This window comes from Danio rerio, chromosome 7 (assembly GCF_052040795.2).
Source record: "Danio rerio strain M-AB ecotype USA chromosome 7, GRCz13ab, whole genome shotgun sequence".
Taxonomy (NCBI): Eukaryota; Metazoa; Chordata; class Actinopteri; order Cypriniformes; family Danionidae; genus Danio; species Danio rerio.
The window spans coordinates 50,637,274-50,653,584 of record NC_141027.1 but is presented as its reverse complement, the minus strand read 5'-3'; the positions used below and the strand labels follow the sequence as shown (position 1 = coordinate 50,653,584).

At 35.2% G+C, this 16,311-nt stretch overlaps 1 protein-coding gene across 1 annotated transcript in view; it reads left to right on the top strand.

Moving 5' to 3' along the window:
* The window catches only part of LOC147836107 (uncharacterized), a 49,706-nt gene extending 39,932 nt beyond the window's left edge, over positions 1 to 9,774 (top strand). The window contains exons 5-6 of the mRNA XM_087260117.1: positions 5,142 to 5,175; positions 8,811 to 9,774. Of these exons, the coding sequence (XP_087116243.1) occupies positions 5,142 to 5,175; positions 8,811 to 8,821 (45 nt within the window). The 3' untranslated portion in view covers positions 8,822 to 9,774. The remainder of the gene's footprint in view (positions 1 to 5,141; positions 5,176 to 8,810) is intronic.
* Positions 9,775 to 16,311: the final 6,537 nt, after the last annotated feature.

Below are 16,311 nucleotides of genomic sequence, written 5' to 3'. Positions count from 1 at the left end.
AATACCGTCAAACAGTGATATTTTTATCCAAGGTTATCACACCCTCAGAATCATATACTGGCCCATTACTATGCTTAATTTACGTACATATTTATTTTACATACAGTATTTTCTATAGGAAGCTTTAGATTAGTCAGTATTGACTATATTGACTATAACTTACGATAACGGTCCAAAACTAGTACAGCCAAATTTATATGCAATGGAAAAAGATTAAATTGAAAATTTAAAAAAAAAAAAAATGCTTAACATTTTGTTTAAATTTTCAAGTTTGTATTTTTCCCCAGTATTTTGCATGAATTTAATTGTATTATCTTTATATTATTTATAAAGGTGTTTGGTGACTAAAATATTCTTTTAATAAATATATCCGTTTAATAAATCTGTTTTGTTAAAATGCACCAAAATGTTTTACCCATATTCACTTTGAGCATATAGTATGATAAATAGCATTATTTTAGGTGAATAAATAAATATGATAAAAATACGATTTTTTTAAAATGGGGTGTACTCATTTATGGTTTATTTTTTATTATATTCTATATTGTAGATGATATGCAATATATTCATATGTACTATATACATACTGTATATCAGATGCATATTTCATATATGCACAGTTTGTGGAGCTGTTCAGTGTCCAGTTCTTTTGACTTTCGGCAGTGAAAATTACATACATACATACATACATACATACATACATACATACATACGCACGCACGCACGCACGCACGCACGCACGCACGCACGCACACACACACACACACACACACACACATACACACACACACACACACACACACACACACACACACACACACACACACACACACACACACACACACACACACACACACACTTATTATTGTTGTTGTTCTTTATTAATTTATATATTTTTTTATGGATGCAATACATTTTTGCCCAGCACAAAAAAATAATATAGCATATACACTTATGTCAAAAGTTTGGGGTAGTATGATTTTAAAATGTTTTAAAATAAGCTTATCGTGCTCAACAGTCTTCAGAGTCACATGATCCTTTAGAAAACACTCATTATTATAATTATTATTATTATTATTATTATTATTATTATTATTGTTAATAGTAATAAAAGCAGTAATGACTGAAGTAATAATTTCATTTGAAACTACATACAATAAAAAAGCAGTTTATAATAAATATTGTTAATAAATATTTTACATTTTATTTTACATTTCATAAATGCCACATTGATGAACAGAATAATGTTATTTAAAAAAAAAAAACCTGAAAAACCTTACCCCAAATTTTTGACCGGTAGTGTATATTAAAATATTATATCTGAAAAAAAATATAGCTTATAAATAAAACAAAATATCTGTAATCTTTTAAGTTTAAGTTGTACTATTAAGCAAAACAGCAGTTTACAAGCCTTGAACATTGTATTGACCAATCAGAATCCAGGAGCAGTGCTATGCGCTTTTATGATAAATGATTAGACGGGTATATTTGCTGGTATTGTTCAGACCGGTTCTGTGCGTTTTGTAGTTTGCAGTGCGTGTTGAGAAACAACATTTGTCTGCGCTGTCTCTGTGCATGTGTGTATGTGAGTGTGTGTGTGATGGAGGTCACAGTCCAGGGCAGCCATTGAACTGGAATGGCCTGCAGGGATGCATGTTGCTAGGCAAAGTGCATTGGCTCAGTTGGAGTTGAACGCACAATGCATCAAGGCCCATTGGTCCTGATGATAATAAATGAGGTGCCATTGCATCTGTGGTGTTCCAAAGCTCCGAAAGCTTAACGCCGTCCACGCCGTCTGCCATTATCAATTTTATTCATTAGAGGTCTGTCTTTTATTACTTCAGGGACTTACAAACAATGGAATGACATTTGAAATGGTCAGATATTTCTTTATTTAGTGAGATCATTTGTTAGGAGTGCTCTGTATTCTAGATTTTATTTTGTGATGATGTATTTGGCATAAACCTTCCAAAGTAACAAGTGTGTCTGGCTTGAGAGTCTATAGCTATGCATCTAAAGTCCGGTTTACACTAATGATGATCATTAGAACTATAACAATAACAATTTAGCATCTGCATCAATGTAAAATAATGATCTGATGATTACGTGCCTGTGCTACAGTTGTACTGTCTGATGGTTAAATGCTTACATTCTTTAATGCAAGATCACCCCTTACTGTTTTTTAGGTGATTTTGAAGGTAATTCCAATAAATTTGTTCCTCTGTGTCCTGGTTATAGATGTGGGCTTTTCTCCTAGTATTATGTATGGCCTTAATTTTGCAGAGCATTAGATGCATTCCTGGGTCAACATATTATGTTGATTCTGGAACATCTTTCATGTCTAAAAATGTATTCGAAACCTTGGACCCAACCCCCAAACCTAACCCTGCCCTGTCCATATGGTATTTCTAAAAACTAAGTGAAATAAGTGTTGCATAACAATCATTCACTCATCATTCAAACCTGTTTGAATGTCAAGAAGTTTTTTGGAAAAATGTTGGAGAGCTGAAACTATTGACTTCAATAGTATCTTTTCTTACTATCCTCAAAAAGAAAAGATTACTGCTGCTTCTTCAAACTACCTGTTTAAAATGAGCTGAAACAACACATTTCTTGTAATTTGTTTGGCCAATTTATTTGTTTTAATGTTCAGTCCACTTAAATTTGTAAATCATTAGGTTAAGTGTTTTGTGTTGGGACCAGTGGCAGAAAAAGTACTAAAAAATTATACTTAAGTAAAAGTACCATTACATTCCTAAAAATGTTGTGCAAGTAGAGTAAAAGTATCTGTTGTATATATTACTCAATGCATAAGTAAAAAGTAGACCTTTCAAAAGTACTCAAAAGTAGTGAGTATTACGCTGTATGCTTTGATATGAAATTTGTGCATGTGTGTGTAAACGTAACATTCTGTAGTGCATCGAGTTTTTGCCCAGCAGGCACACTGCACCAAGACGTTAATAATAGGTTAGATTTAGGTCATGACGTCAGGTGACCAAAATTCAATGTCTAAGCAGCGTCTTAAGGACAACATTAATTTGATGTCCAATAACGACGTAATTTTAGGTTGTGTTGGAAAGCGTGTCGATATCAGATACTAACGTCAGATAGTGATATTTATTTATTAGGTATGGCAACCAAAATCCAACGTCTGATAGACATCATATCTTAACGTTAACATCCACATAACGTTAAGCTGTAACATCATTAGACATTGATTTTTGGTTGTTTTTTGTTGGATGTTGGACATTGACGTTGGCCTGACATTGAGTTCTGACATCAACCTTTTCCAAATAAAATGCAACGTCCCCACAACGTTAGGGTAAAACGTCAATCTCATGTCATGTTGACGTCTTGTGTTTCCTGTGTGTTTAAGGCCATTTCGGTCATCATACAGTAAATATCCATCATCTTCTTATCAGTTACATGCATCTCAACAGTCTCTGGGTCAATGCATGTAAAGATTTTGAACATCTTTTTGGACACTTTTAATGCTTCCAAATGGTTTGCTACAATTATAAAGTGCCTGTGTAAAAATAAAGTAAAAAAATAAAGTAGTGACTGCAAATTGAAGGAAAGTAGAGGAGTAAAATTACCAATACAGCACTAAAATTTACCTAAACTCAAGGTTAGGTAAAAGTACACATACTTAAAACTACTTAGTAAATTACAATTCCTGAGAAAAACTGCTCAATTACAGTCATTTGAGTATTTGTTATTAGTTACTTTACATCACTGGTTGGGACAACATGAAAGAATTATGTTGGTCCAGCTAGCTGGTTAGGGGATTTTTAGTTCCCAGCTTGCCTTTCGTGGGATTGAATAAAGAGATGGAAATATTTACAATAAAAGTAATCTTAGGTGTTTTAAGTGAATAGTAAAATTTGTTAGAGATTAATCTTCACTTTACTTTGAAGATTTAAATGATTATCATGTAATGCTTTGAGTTTTGAGATTACCATCCTGCAGATGCACCTATGCTTTAGGTGTTGGCATCTTAATTAGCAAAAATGCAGTTTGTTGTTTTGCTCAGTGAGCAATAACTGTCCTAAAATGAGTTCTGATATCAGTCTCAATCAACTGAATATGTAAATCATGAAATATGAAATATATGAATAAACTCTATTAGTTCATTTAGGATAACTTTGAATAAAACCAAGGGTGTAGATTTGCTCTTGACATTAGTAGGGACATGCATCCCTATATCATGCATAGATCAGCACAATTTCTCTTTTGAGCTTTTAAAAAATAAAGACTTTAAACAGTTAATAATATGAATAACAATTAATGAAGCACGTCCCATGCTGCAAAAGTCAATTTACGTGATTTTACTGCAATCTGGCTTTGAGGAGGCATGAATGTGGAGAAATTTAGAGAATTTAACCATTTCATCACGATTATTATTTTTCATAATAATGACAGCCAAAGCGGAACTGAAATCCGATTAATTTCACAGCCTTGGTTAATGTTATTATGGTGGACTCCAAGGGAACTTGACTTTAAAAAACTTGAGTCTTTGAAAAGTAGCTATTTGTGTAAACATATAGTAGATTGATAGAGGACTGAAAAATTCCTTGTTTTGTTGCTTCTCATATCCAAACGTAATTACAGCTGTCATTAACAGCATAAATAGCCCAATTACACTGTCCTTATGTGTTTGTGGGAGGGAGGACCCGAGAAGAGAACATGACTTAAACCTTTCTGCATGTCTAGGTTACTAAGGATTGACAGAGCATTATTACATTTTGAAGGTGATTAAATTATTGATGGGGACTTATCAGTAATTGCTGGATATTGGTGGGGACACATCCCCTCCATCCATGCCAAATCTACGCCCTTGAATAAAACTTTGAAATGTACGACACATCAACATACATGATATTATCAGGTCTTTGAGTTTAAGTTTAATAAAAATACAAATGTTTTCAAACTTTTATTTGATAAAATCATGTTCGGCCAACTCGATTGCATTTAATTGTGCAAATAGTTTTTTAATTGGTTCTAAAAAAAATATTGGATGGAAATCCTGCCCTCAATTCATCCTCAGTTCCTCCATTGAGTTATTTTTTTGGGTGTATGGTTGTCAATGGTTTCAGGTTTATAACATATTTCAAAAGGCTTGTTTTTAATTCTTTTAGCAGAAAAAGGAAACTCAATGTTTGGAATCGCTTGAGGGTGAGTAAACAGTGAGCAAATTTCAATTTTGTGTGAACTTTCCCTTAAAGCCCAAACTTTAAACTCGGCTTTACTAATGTCACTTTGTAAAGAAACACTGTGTGGCTACGCACATATGGTCTTGTATTCGGCTGTTATTGTTTTGGTTGCCAAGTACTTGTGTATGCCGTACGTTGAACTATGTAATAAACATATGCATTGTGTCACCATTTTAAAAAAATGGTGTTTGCACAGAGCCACTAATGGTTTTCCAAACCTTCTGGAACCATTTTCTTTTTGAAAAAAAAAGGACCGCATTTTCAAGCTATACGAATGCTTAATGAATGAATGATCAAAAACCCTTTCTCTTTTTAGTTGAAAACGGTGTCTTGTGAACATAAAATTATATGAAAAAAATAAAAAGATTTAAGTCACATTTTATTTTATTGTGCAGTTCTTGCTATTAATAAACCATTAACTATGACTTTTGCATCTAAAAACTTATAATTAGCTGCTTATTAATAGTTATTAAGGTAGTAGTTGGGTTTAGGTATAGGTAGGATTAGGGATGGAGATAAAAATGATTAAGTATATCAACTGTAAAAATACTAATAAATAGCCAATATCTTAATAATAGGCAGGTAATAAGCCACTAGTGAGAAATGGTACTTAAACTAAAGTGTTACCAAACCTTCAAACAGCAGGCATGTGATTAATCTTCGCTACATGCATTTAGGCACAAACATGGAGTGGGCATTTTAAAGTAACAGTTAGAGTCTACCTCAGTTTACATTTCTTGTCTTGAAACATCTTCGTCACTGAGTCAAAACAGGAAAACCCTTGACTCAAAACCTGTTAACTGACCCCAGACCGGTTGACACGTTCATCTCTTTCAGTGCCTTTGGCACAGTTGATTTTAATGGTATCTTCGGCATGTCATCCTGAGGGGGAAAAGTCAACTCTCCCGAGTGCTGTAAACTATAGACTAATCTTTGCGGCCTACTGTCAGGGGTCACACCGGCCGCACGCTAGGGTCAACCCATGACCCCCTTCCCTCCGGCCGAGCCTAAGGTGCCTTTCACTCCAAACAGCAGTGTAATTATCTCCTTATTGCAGGAGCGCTGAGGCCTGATGAGAGAGAGTTTCAAGAGGGCTTGTCAAAGATGAGAGGCTTTAGACGCGTAATTCTCATCTCTCATTAGTTGTGGCCCCTCTCTCTCCAGCCCATGGGCACACAAAGAGCCTCCGCTCCCCCAGCTGAGAAGGGCTTCATCAGGGACAAAAGGGAGTCCCTTAGTCCCTGACTGGAGGACAGACCAGGCCAGGAGGTGGAACAGCAGGGCCTATCCCTGCTTAATCCCAGGACTAGAGTATAAGGAACATGACTTGTGGACCGAAATCCTCCTGTCAGGGACTTAGAGCAGTGGCTACTCTCAGCGGTGTTTGGAATCCTCTTATAGGAGTCACAGTGGACTTTAGGGATAATGTACTCCCCAATAGCCACTACTGACTGAGCACTTGCTGGGCGACTGCATCAAGACCCCAGGATACATTGAGCGCGGGATGAGAAATTTGTAAGGCCGTGCTGGGAAACTTCCTTTCAACCTCTGGGGTGCAAAATAACGGGCTTGAGTTCTTGGCTGACCGGTCAAGAGACTAAACTGCCAAAAAGATTGGGGGGAGGAGTAAAGTTCACGTGAACTTTTCTGTGGTGTAAGCTCAAACAGAAAAGCTCACTGGCTGGATGGACATGGGTTTGAATCCTAGGAAAACAAGCACTGATACACTGTAAGCCCATACAGATTGATTGAACGTAATAGTACATAAATGGTAACACATCAAAAAGCTAATTTCGTTTTGTTGAAAATATGAAACTTTTTTAAGTCTATTTTATACAAAAACGTGTCAAAAAGGAACACAAACCTAACTTTAGACACATTAATCTTACACATACTTTTCTTGCTAACTGTTTCGTATTTTGGTTAAAAAAGGAAAATAATGTATGAACTGTTTAAGACAGAAGTATGAAATTGTACATTCATTGATCAGCAGACATTAGAAAATGTGCGCTGTATCCACCAGTGACATCAGTTCAAAGACCCAATCACATGTTTCCATGCACGTCTTTACTTTGACAACAGACTAGAATAGCTCTGTTAAGTACATTCAATTTAAATATTCCAATAGAGTAAAAAATCATGCGAATCCAAACTAAACAAATGAAGTAATTGTGCAAAAACATTGATATTTATGAAAAATGATTTTGAATTACAGTTTTTCTCAGTGGCTTTGGTGCATTTCTCACAACACTATTTACATTTGCACAACAGGTCATGCATTTCTCAAAACAATTAGTCATTTGTGCACATCATAGTAGCAGTTTCTCATTCCTTCCAACACATTGCAAATGCTTTTGGACATGCACCAATTGCTTTCATACAACTCTCTGCTGTTTAGAACATTATCATTTGCTTATGTCATGTCAGTCAAAATTAACTAAACTTGTGAATGCTGAATAGTCATTCCATATGAAACTAATATTCCTCATTTCATTACTTGAGTCATTCCATACTAAAATGTTAAACTAGTTGTCAAAATCTGTTTAGCAAATTTTATAAAAAAAAATGTAAATCTTTATTTTCCTGAAAATGTCTTAAAAATTGAACAATTTGATGACTGATTTACAGACCTGTATATGTTGTAGGTTCAGTTCCAATATGTACTGCAAAATTGTCTTCAGTTGTGCACAGCTCTACCCAAAGGGAGTTTATGTTTGTTGTAAATAAGGCTGTGTTTATTTTTTTGCACAATGCTGTGAATAAATTCGAATTGTAAAGAGCAAATGCAGTAAAAATGTGAAACATACATATTCAGTGTCTTGTACTCAGATACCTTACTAAATGCAGTGATGTCTAACTTTACTGTAGTGTTCAAATGGCTGTGCAAATAGTATAAAGTGCTGTCTTGAGCATTTTCAGCAAGTGTCACCAAAATCTGACTTTTTTTGCATTGAAAAAATGTAGAGAGTAAGCTGTCATAATGAAAACATGACTAAGCCATTTGACTATCTTGTTCATAAACAATGGTGTCAGGACTTTTCATTTTGATGACACTCACACTTTGATTTAATCGTCAATACTTGGTTTTGAGGAATGTACTATCGATTTTGAGCAAGTGACGCGCTTTGCAGGTTATCAGCTAGGTTTTGCAGTTTGCACTAATTGTTTTGCAGTTTGCATTAACTGTTGTGCAAATGTAAATAGTGTTGTGAGAAATGCACCAAAGCGTCTAAGAAAAACTGTAATACAACTTTAGGGAAAACAATGAATGTAAAAGAAATTACTTTGATTTTTTTGCAGTAATAAACAGTTAAATGATACAGTACCAATCTGTATCCTTGGTATATTTGATATATAGATATAGTATATACAGTGAATAATCATAAATTGACTTTTTCAGAATTACCCATAATATGCCACCTCTAATGTTTTTACATTGATGTTGGTCCTTCTATAATTATGATGTGCATTTTATGTTACATCTAATGTTAATAGATACAGTTTATTGCATTACATTAGTGTCATGTGTGTGACATTAAAGTACACTAAAGGTATGATGGTGCTTAGCAGTTGTAATAATTCTTTACATTTGTATAGCGCTTTTCTAGACACTCAAAGCACTTTACACATTGGGGGGAATCTCCTCATCCACCACCAGTGTGCAGCATCCACCTGGATGATGCGACGGCAGCCAGATTGCACCAGACCGCCCACCAGCTGATTGGTGGAGCGGAGACAGAGCGATGAAGCCAGTTATGATATGGGGATGATTGGATGGAGGCCAGTGGGCAGATTTGGCCAGGATGCCGGGGTTAAACCCCTACTCTTTTTCGAAGGACATCCTGGGATTTTCAATGACCACAGAGAGTCAGGACCTCGGTTTAACATCTTATCTGAAGGACAGTTGTGTGAGTTAGGGCTGCATCATATTAGAAAAGTCTAACATTGCGATTTTTTTTTTAATTTTGCGACTATATATTGCGATATGAAAACAATTTCATTAGATGACTTAATGGCTGCATTTACACCGCAGGTCTTGATGGTCAAATCTGATTTTGTGACTATATCTGATTTTTTGGACGACTCGCTTAATCATTTTTAAACGTGATTCGTATCCTGTTGTCTGCATTTACACAGCACACGGCAAAGACGCAATGACTAAGAAAAAATAAGTGGGCGCTGACTGACAGCTGATAATAAAGCAGCACTCTTTTCTCCATTCCTGTATTTAATCTGTTTGCAGGGTTTTGTTTTTTACAATTATTTGTTTTATATAAGTTTCACTATAGCTTAGAACAGAAAAGTTCTCATTTGGCCATCTTCCTTTAATCTAGGCTTTTTTAAACCAGCAGGCATCTTAATGTAATGTCCATGGTGCACGTGATGTATGCAATGGTTTTCATTTATATTGTTTACGTTGCAGACGTTGCCCTCTTTCTATTTAACATGCTTTAATACTTGTCCTACATGACAATATAAAAGCTTTTTTAGTCCTTGTGTATGAAATTTAAGGTTTGGGACCCTGCTGAAGTCTGTTCTGAAATAAAAGCGTCAAAATTGACATCATTTTCTACTGTTTTTAATGAAGTACAACTCACATTGACAGGTGAAAATCTGATCTAACTGCTAACACTGCAGACACGAGGTATCAGATAAATTCCCACATATGAACAAGACCTGAATCTGATTTAAGTAAACTGGAATCCATGTGATTTTTTTTCTGCTTACATGTACATGGTCCAGGCCTGGATTGGCTAATCGGGAGAACTGAGAGAATTCCCGGTGGGCCGGTCCGTTTTTTGGCCGTGTGGGCTGGTGTCCCTAGCTGCTTGCACTCTCAGCAGTCGCACTTTTTTCATTTATTTATTTATTTGACCATAGCCTCACTCTTTTATTCGTTATTGTGCCGCAGCGCCGCTCTTTTTATTTATTTTCTCGCAGCCCCATGAGCAAAATGCAGCCTGCAGGTTAATGATGATGTAACTATCATCATTCGACCCCAAACAGCGGCACCTTAGTGAATGTAAGAGTTCGAATAATTAATATTAATGAATATACACCTGCTCAATGAAAATCAGATGATTTATTACATTAAATCTGACATAACTTGATCAGAAATCTAAAAAGGGGAGAAAATAATTAAGCCATCAATAGAAAGTAATACTGTTTCTTGCCTTTCACAGTGTAATATGTATTTTTTATTCCTTCTGTAACAGCGCTATTGTGGTACAGTGGTAAGTACGTTGCGTTACGACACCACCGACCCGTGTTTTAATCTCAATTGAAAAATTATTATTATTATTTTTTTTTTTTCCCCACTTTTATTGTTAAGACATATAACACTGTTAGGGTTGTTGAACATTTGAATTTCTAAAGCAGCTGTTTTCTTGAAAAAGACGTGATAGTGTCATTAGAAACTGAATTGGAAATGACCTTATTTTAATTCAATCAGTCGTGATCTGAGGTGGGCCGGTTTGGCTTGAAACTCCAGGGCTGAAAATGAGTCCCACTCCAGCCCTGACATGGTCCATATCTGATTTGTGCAATATGGGACAAAAAAAAATAAAAATTTTAATAGATCAATTGGGGTGATTCTGCAGTGGGAATACATTCCCATAAAAAATAATCTATACACTTTTTGGGGTCCCCCGACATATTTTCGCTGTGGTCTGTGCTATTTGCAGTGCATTGCTGTATTTGCATGTTGTGTGAATATTTTCATGCCTAACAATCTATACATACAGTCAAGTCAAAGATACAAATGAAATAAAGTGTTTCCAGTGTCTAACAGTATAGACTGATTTCAGGCGGCCCCCATTTTTAAAAGCGAAATCGAGTCTGCTGTGGGAAGAAACCCGCAAGTATCTTTGGGAGTTACATAGGATTGTTGTGTACTTGGCTGTATATCTTATCAGCTAAGGGAAAGTGACACAAATTTACAATTTCAACGCCATCCGAGTGAACTAAAGGTCCATTCTGAATCAATGGTGAAAATAAAAAGGGATATTGGACCTAATTTTTAGCTAAGTTAAGGGAAATGGCACTAGTTAGTTATCGTTTTCTTTTCCAAACACATGCTTTAGATGCCATTTATCAAACTCAAGTTAATGAACTAATTATTTCACTATATCAGACTTGTCACAATACTGAATTAAAAGAAATACAATTTCCCTCTAACATTTAAGGCACTTTTAATGGCTTTCTTAAAAGAGCACTGATTTGCCATTGTGTTCACGTGCTCGACAGAAATTATCGTGATTGACCGAGAAGTTCACCCTTGGTTGTTTACCGAGTACAAACACAGACGAGTGATCTGCTTGATAACTCGACTGATCGTTATAGCTGCTTCGTGCTCCAGTCTTCGTGTATCTGTGTTTGCACTGGGTGAAGAGAGGTAAATTGATGATCACTGGTGAATACTATGGTAAATCGTCAATGTTTATGAACGCGCTCAGGCTCACGCGCTAGACGTTTTTAAAACTTTACTTTTAAAACACTAATACAGACAACACGAGGGTTCACTACAGAGGACTGCAGTGTTTTATCATTCACCAAGTTACATAGGCTGAAGCAGGAAAGCGTCCCCACGGTGTTTAACTGGTGCCATGAACTAAAGCCTAGGAGGACACTTACAGACTACTCTTACAGAGATTTTAATGTTGTTTGATGCTAAATTGCTTTAAACTGTTTACATTAAACTTGCTGATTGATATTAAAGTGATGTTTACACCATTTCTGTATTTTGAAATCTCTGCAACAACTGGAGGTTTGTAGTCCGCAGCATGTTACTGCAATGTTTACAGTGCTGGTCCTATACTTCCGGAGTTTCTTCCCACCGCAGCCTTGCTGTGGTACTTTAAAATGGCGGCTGCGTGAAATAAGCGTATTCAAGTTCAGTAAATGAATGATGAAAATAAAAATAATTCAGTAAAATTAATCATAGTTAAAGTTGCAAATGGCACAATTTCTTATGCCTTAATGTTTAACAGGCATCAAAAAATACATGCAAATGATAATTATTATACAAACTCAACTGCAATGTGACTATTGAGATATCTCATTGTGATATCGATGCTGAAACGATATATTGTGCAGCCCTTAGGGCTGTGCAATTAATCGAAAATCCTATTTCGATTTTGGCTTCAAACAATTATGAAAAAGCATTAATCGAGATAAACGATTATTGCATCATATACCGCCCCCTTCCCAGCTGTATACATTTGTTGCTCTTAAAAGCGCGAAAGACCATGTGATTATGAGTGTGTGCGGCACGCACACACAGTCAGAAGCATGTGGCCGGTCGGCATTCGGTCTCTTTCGCACACTGAGACGAGCAGAGGAGCGCAGACATCTAAAGTCATCTTAACGTGAGCGCTTTAATGGTCAAATAGGTGTAAAAACACGATGTTTAGTGATTATTCATATTAACCCTTATTTGTGTAATAAACAAATGAGTTGAGGATCAAAAGACACGTGAAAGAGAAACCATTAAAGTGATATTCCTAATGCCACCTGTTTTTATCATTAATCAAACAAAATGAGAAAATCCCTCTCTGCTCTTGACTGAAGGATTTTTGTAGCTAAAGTGTTTTTCTTACAGTGAAGATGCTTAAAGCACAGTTTGTTTCATAATTTTTATTCTATTGTATTTATTTCTCTTTCCTTTGCAGGGTGGAAAATAACTGTATGTACAGTATAGTTAAAGTCTGAATTATTATCCCTCCTGAATATTAGCAATTCTTTTCCTGCTAAATTTCTGTTTAATCGAAAAAAGTTTTTTTTTTTTTTTTTACTTCTTTATATATTTTTTTCTTTTATATTTATTTCTGAACATAATAGTTTTGATATATAATTTCTAATTACTGATTTATTTTATCTTTGCTATGATGACAGTACATTATATTTTTTCTAGATATTTTTTTCAAAATACAAGCATTCAGATTAAAATGCAATTCAAAGGCTTAATTAGAGTAATTAAGTTTCTTCTGCAGACAATCAAAAAATATATTGCTTAACAGGGCTAATAATAATGATCTTAAAATGGGTTTCAAAATATTTAAACCTGCTTTTATTCTAGCTAAAATAAAACAAATAAGCCTAGAAGAAAATATATTATAGGAACTACTGTTAAAATTCCTTGCTCTGTTAAACATCATTTGGAAAATATATATATATATATTTTTAATTCTCAGGAGAGCTAATAATTTTGACTTTAACTGATAATCGTTTTAAATAATCGTGATTACAATTATGAAGAAAATAATCGTGATTATGATTTTTCCCAAAATCGAGCAGCCCTAGCAGCCCCACATTGAGCATGGGTCTCTTTGGAAAAAGCTGTTCTTGAGCAATGGCTCATAGTTTTGATTGTCTTTTATCTGTGTAACAAAGGTATAAGTTGTAGATTTTTAGTACTTTAAACTATTGGTGTATTTGTATAATTTATTTAATATGGTTGTTTACCGTAAAATTGTGCAATTATTTTATGGTTTTCACCATTTTTTACGGTTAACGGTATTCCTGCAACCACAACTTCCTTTTTTTTTCCATAAATTGTACACACTGTTTTTACAGTGTATTGTAAATTTCTACCCTAAATGCATGAGTGAAAAAGAAAACACCTTTACAGTCACAAGCACATCCTGTTTCTTGTCATTCAGCACAATGAACACTGCAGTCGTATTTATATTAACAGACTTAACTAGTCTGTTCTCATCAGGAACATCAGTTCTGTTGTAAACCAAAACAATGACAATCAACAACATCCTGTTCAGGAATTTTATTTGAAGTACATGAGAGATTCTGAGGAAAGTAAAACTGGTTTGTAGGGCTATGTGTATACTCAAAATAGATGCTTGTTCTGTCATGTTTGAGTAGTTGGACACTTCTCTACTGCACAAACACACTGTTATATATGATGTGGTATTGTGTAAAGCAATCCTTCTGCTAACATTGTATATAACCAAAACATTTGAACGGAAAACATTTTAAGCATCCATCATCAAAATCTCTGAGTTAGTGTTTTCATGAGTTAATGCGAACGTTAGCAAAGCATTCAGGAATTCTGAAGTTCCAATGCACGACGCCATCCAGCAAGAACTGCTGAAAAACCACAGTCCTTCATCATCCCGTGCCTGGCTGTGGTTCCTCAACTGAACGTTTTCTCATGCTAATCAGCTTTTTTGTAGTTGAAGGGATTTTCTCTGTGGAAGCTTTGTCCCCAGTCCAACAAAGAGCCCCCCCAAAGTCAAGCCCACTGCCATGCTGACACAAAGATCCGTGGTTTTGGGGAGCACGTCTCCAGCTCTATTCATGCAGAGCGCACCCCTCAAAACTCCCCAAAACCACAGATCGCTAATGAACGTTTACAAACTTTATCACAAAATATTCTTCCAAAAATTTGAGATGATACTAGATACATTTCTATGTCATCACTTGTTGAGTTTCATTAGCATCCTCTCAAAAAAAATAAATAAATAAAATGACTTAACTTTTCTTTAAGGCAATTCACAAATAGATTTAAAGAAGGGGGGAAATAAAACAAAATGTACAACACAGACGATGTAAAGCAACTACTATAAAACAATAACAGGTGCATCAATAGAGGTTTTTGTGGCCGTGCCGTGTCAAAGACTATATTACTTCTCTAAACAGAGGACATTCAGTAGGCTTTTTGCCTGCTTCTCTCTTTGTTTACTAATTGGGTTATTGGTCTATGAGCATTATAAAGATGCATAGACAAAGTATGAAGGAGGAGTTAGGTAGGGGGACAACTACACAAAGAGACCTTTCCTTTTACCATTTCTAATTGGCCACCCATGGCCTTTTGCTATTCACCTTTCACATTTTCATCTAAAAGTAAGACGGAAAAAGAAGGTATTTATAATCTGAGAATGCAGACTAGTAGCTGGAAGACTATTTATAAACAAACCTGACTTTCTGCCATATGTATATCTCCAAATAAGCATATCCATATGTATCCAAATAAGTTCCATATATATCCAAATAAGTATATCCATATATATCCAAATAAGTTCCATATATATCCAGATAAGTATATCAATATATATCCAAATAAGTATATCCATTTATATCCAAATAAGCATATCCATATGTATCCAAATAAGTTCCATATATATCCAGATAAGTATATCAATATATATCCAAATAAGTATATCCATTTATATCCAAATAAGCATATCCATATGTATTCAAATAAGTTCCATATATATCCAGATAAGTATATCCATATCTATCCAAATAAGTTCCATATATATCCAAATAAGTATATCCATATATATCCAAATAAGTATATCCATATATATCCAAATAAGCATATCCAAATAAGTGTATCTAAATTTATACAGCAAAGTATAGCCATTTTATATTCACCTTTCATAAACTGTATTGTAAAAGTGTTCTACACTAGCAAAAAAACAATTGGCTTCCTATATAAGTTGCACTATTTTAGTGCTTCAATGGGATCAAAGGCTTCTGAGACTAAGAAAAGTTTTTGAATAAAGCAGAGAAATTATTGGATTATTCTTTTCTCTTGAAAATGCCCCTCTAACCCTTATACATACCACCAGTCTTTGCCTTCAAGCTTCCTGTGAATGATGTGAGAAAGATGATCTAATTATTTCATTTACTAATTAGCACCCATGGAATCTCACCCCTAGCGCTGGCCTGCCCCGACCCCTTTGAACGTCCGTCTGAGTTAAAGGCCATTTTTATTTCTTTACCCCAAAGAAGACAAAGGTAATTTGATTGCCAGACCCTTTCCATATGCTTGCAGACCTGTTTGGTCAACCAAAGCCCCCAGAGACCCGACGGGTTGTTTCACTCAACCTTTGCAAAGTGTCAGCCCCCCAGTCCCAAACAACAAAAAAAAAGTAAAAGCAAACACATTGAATCTAGTTAAGGAGAGAATGAGGCAAACAAACACAAAGAAGGGAATCAACTGACCCATAAGAAATGCTCTCAAACACAACCAGTCTTGAAACGGTCAGAGAAAGGCCGTATCTGTTGTGCTCTCGAAGCCTGGTGAAGGGAGATAAGGAACTGAATAGATAGATGACAAAACAAAGATTTTGGACTA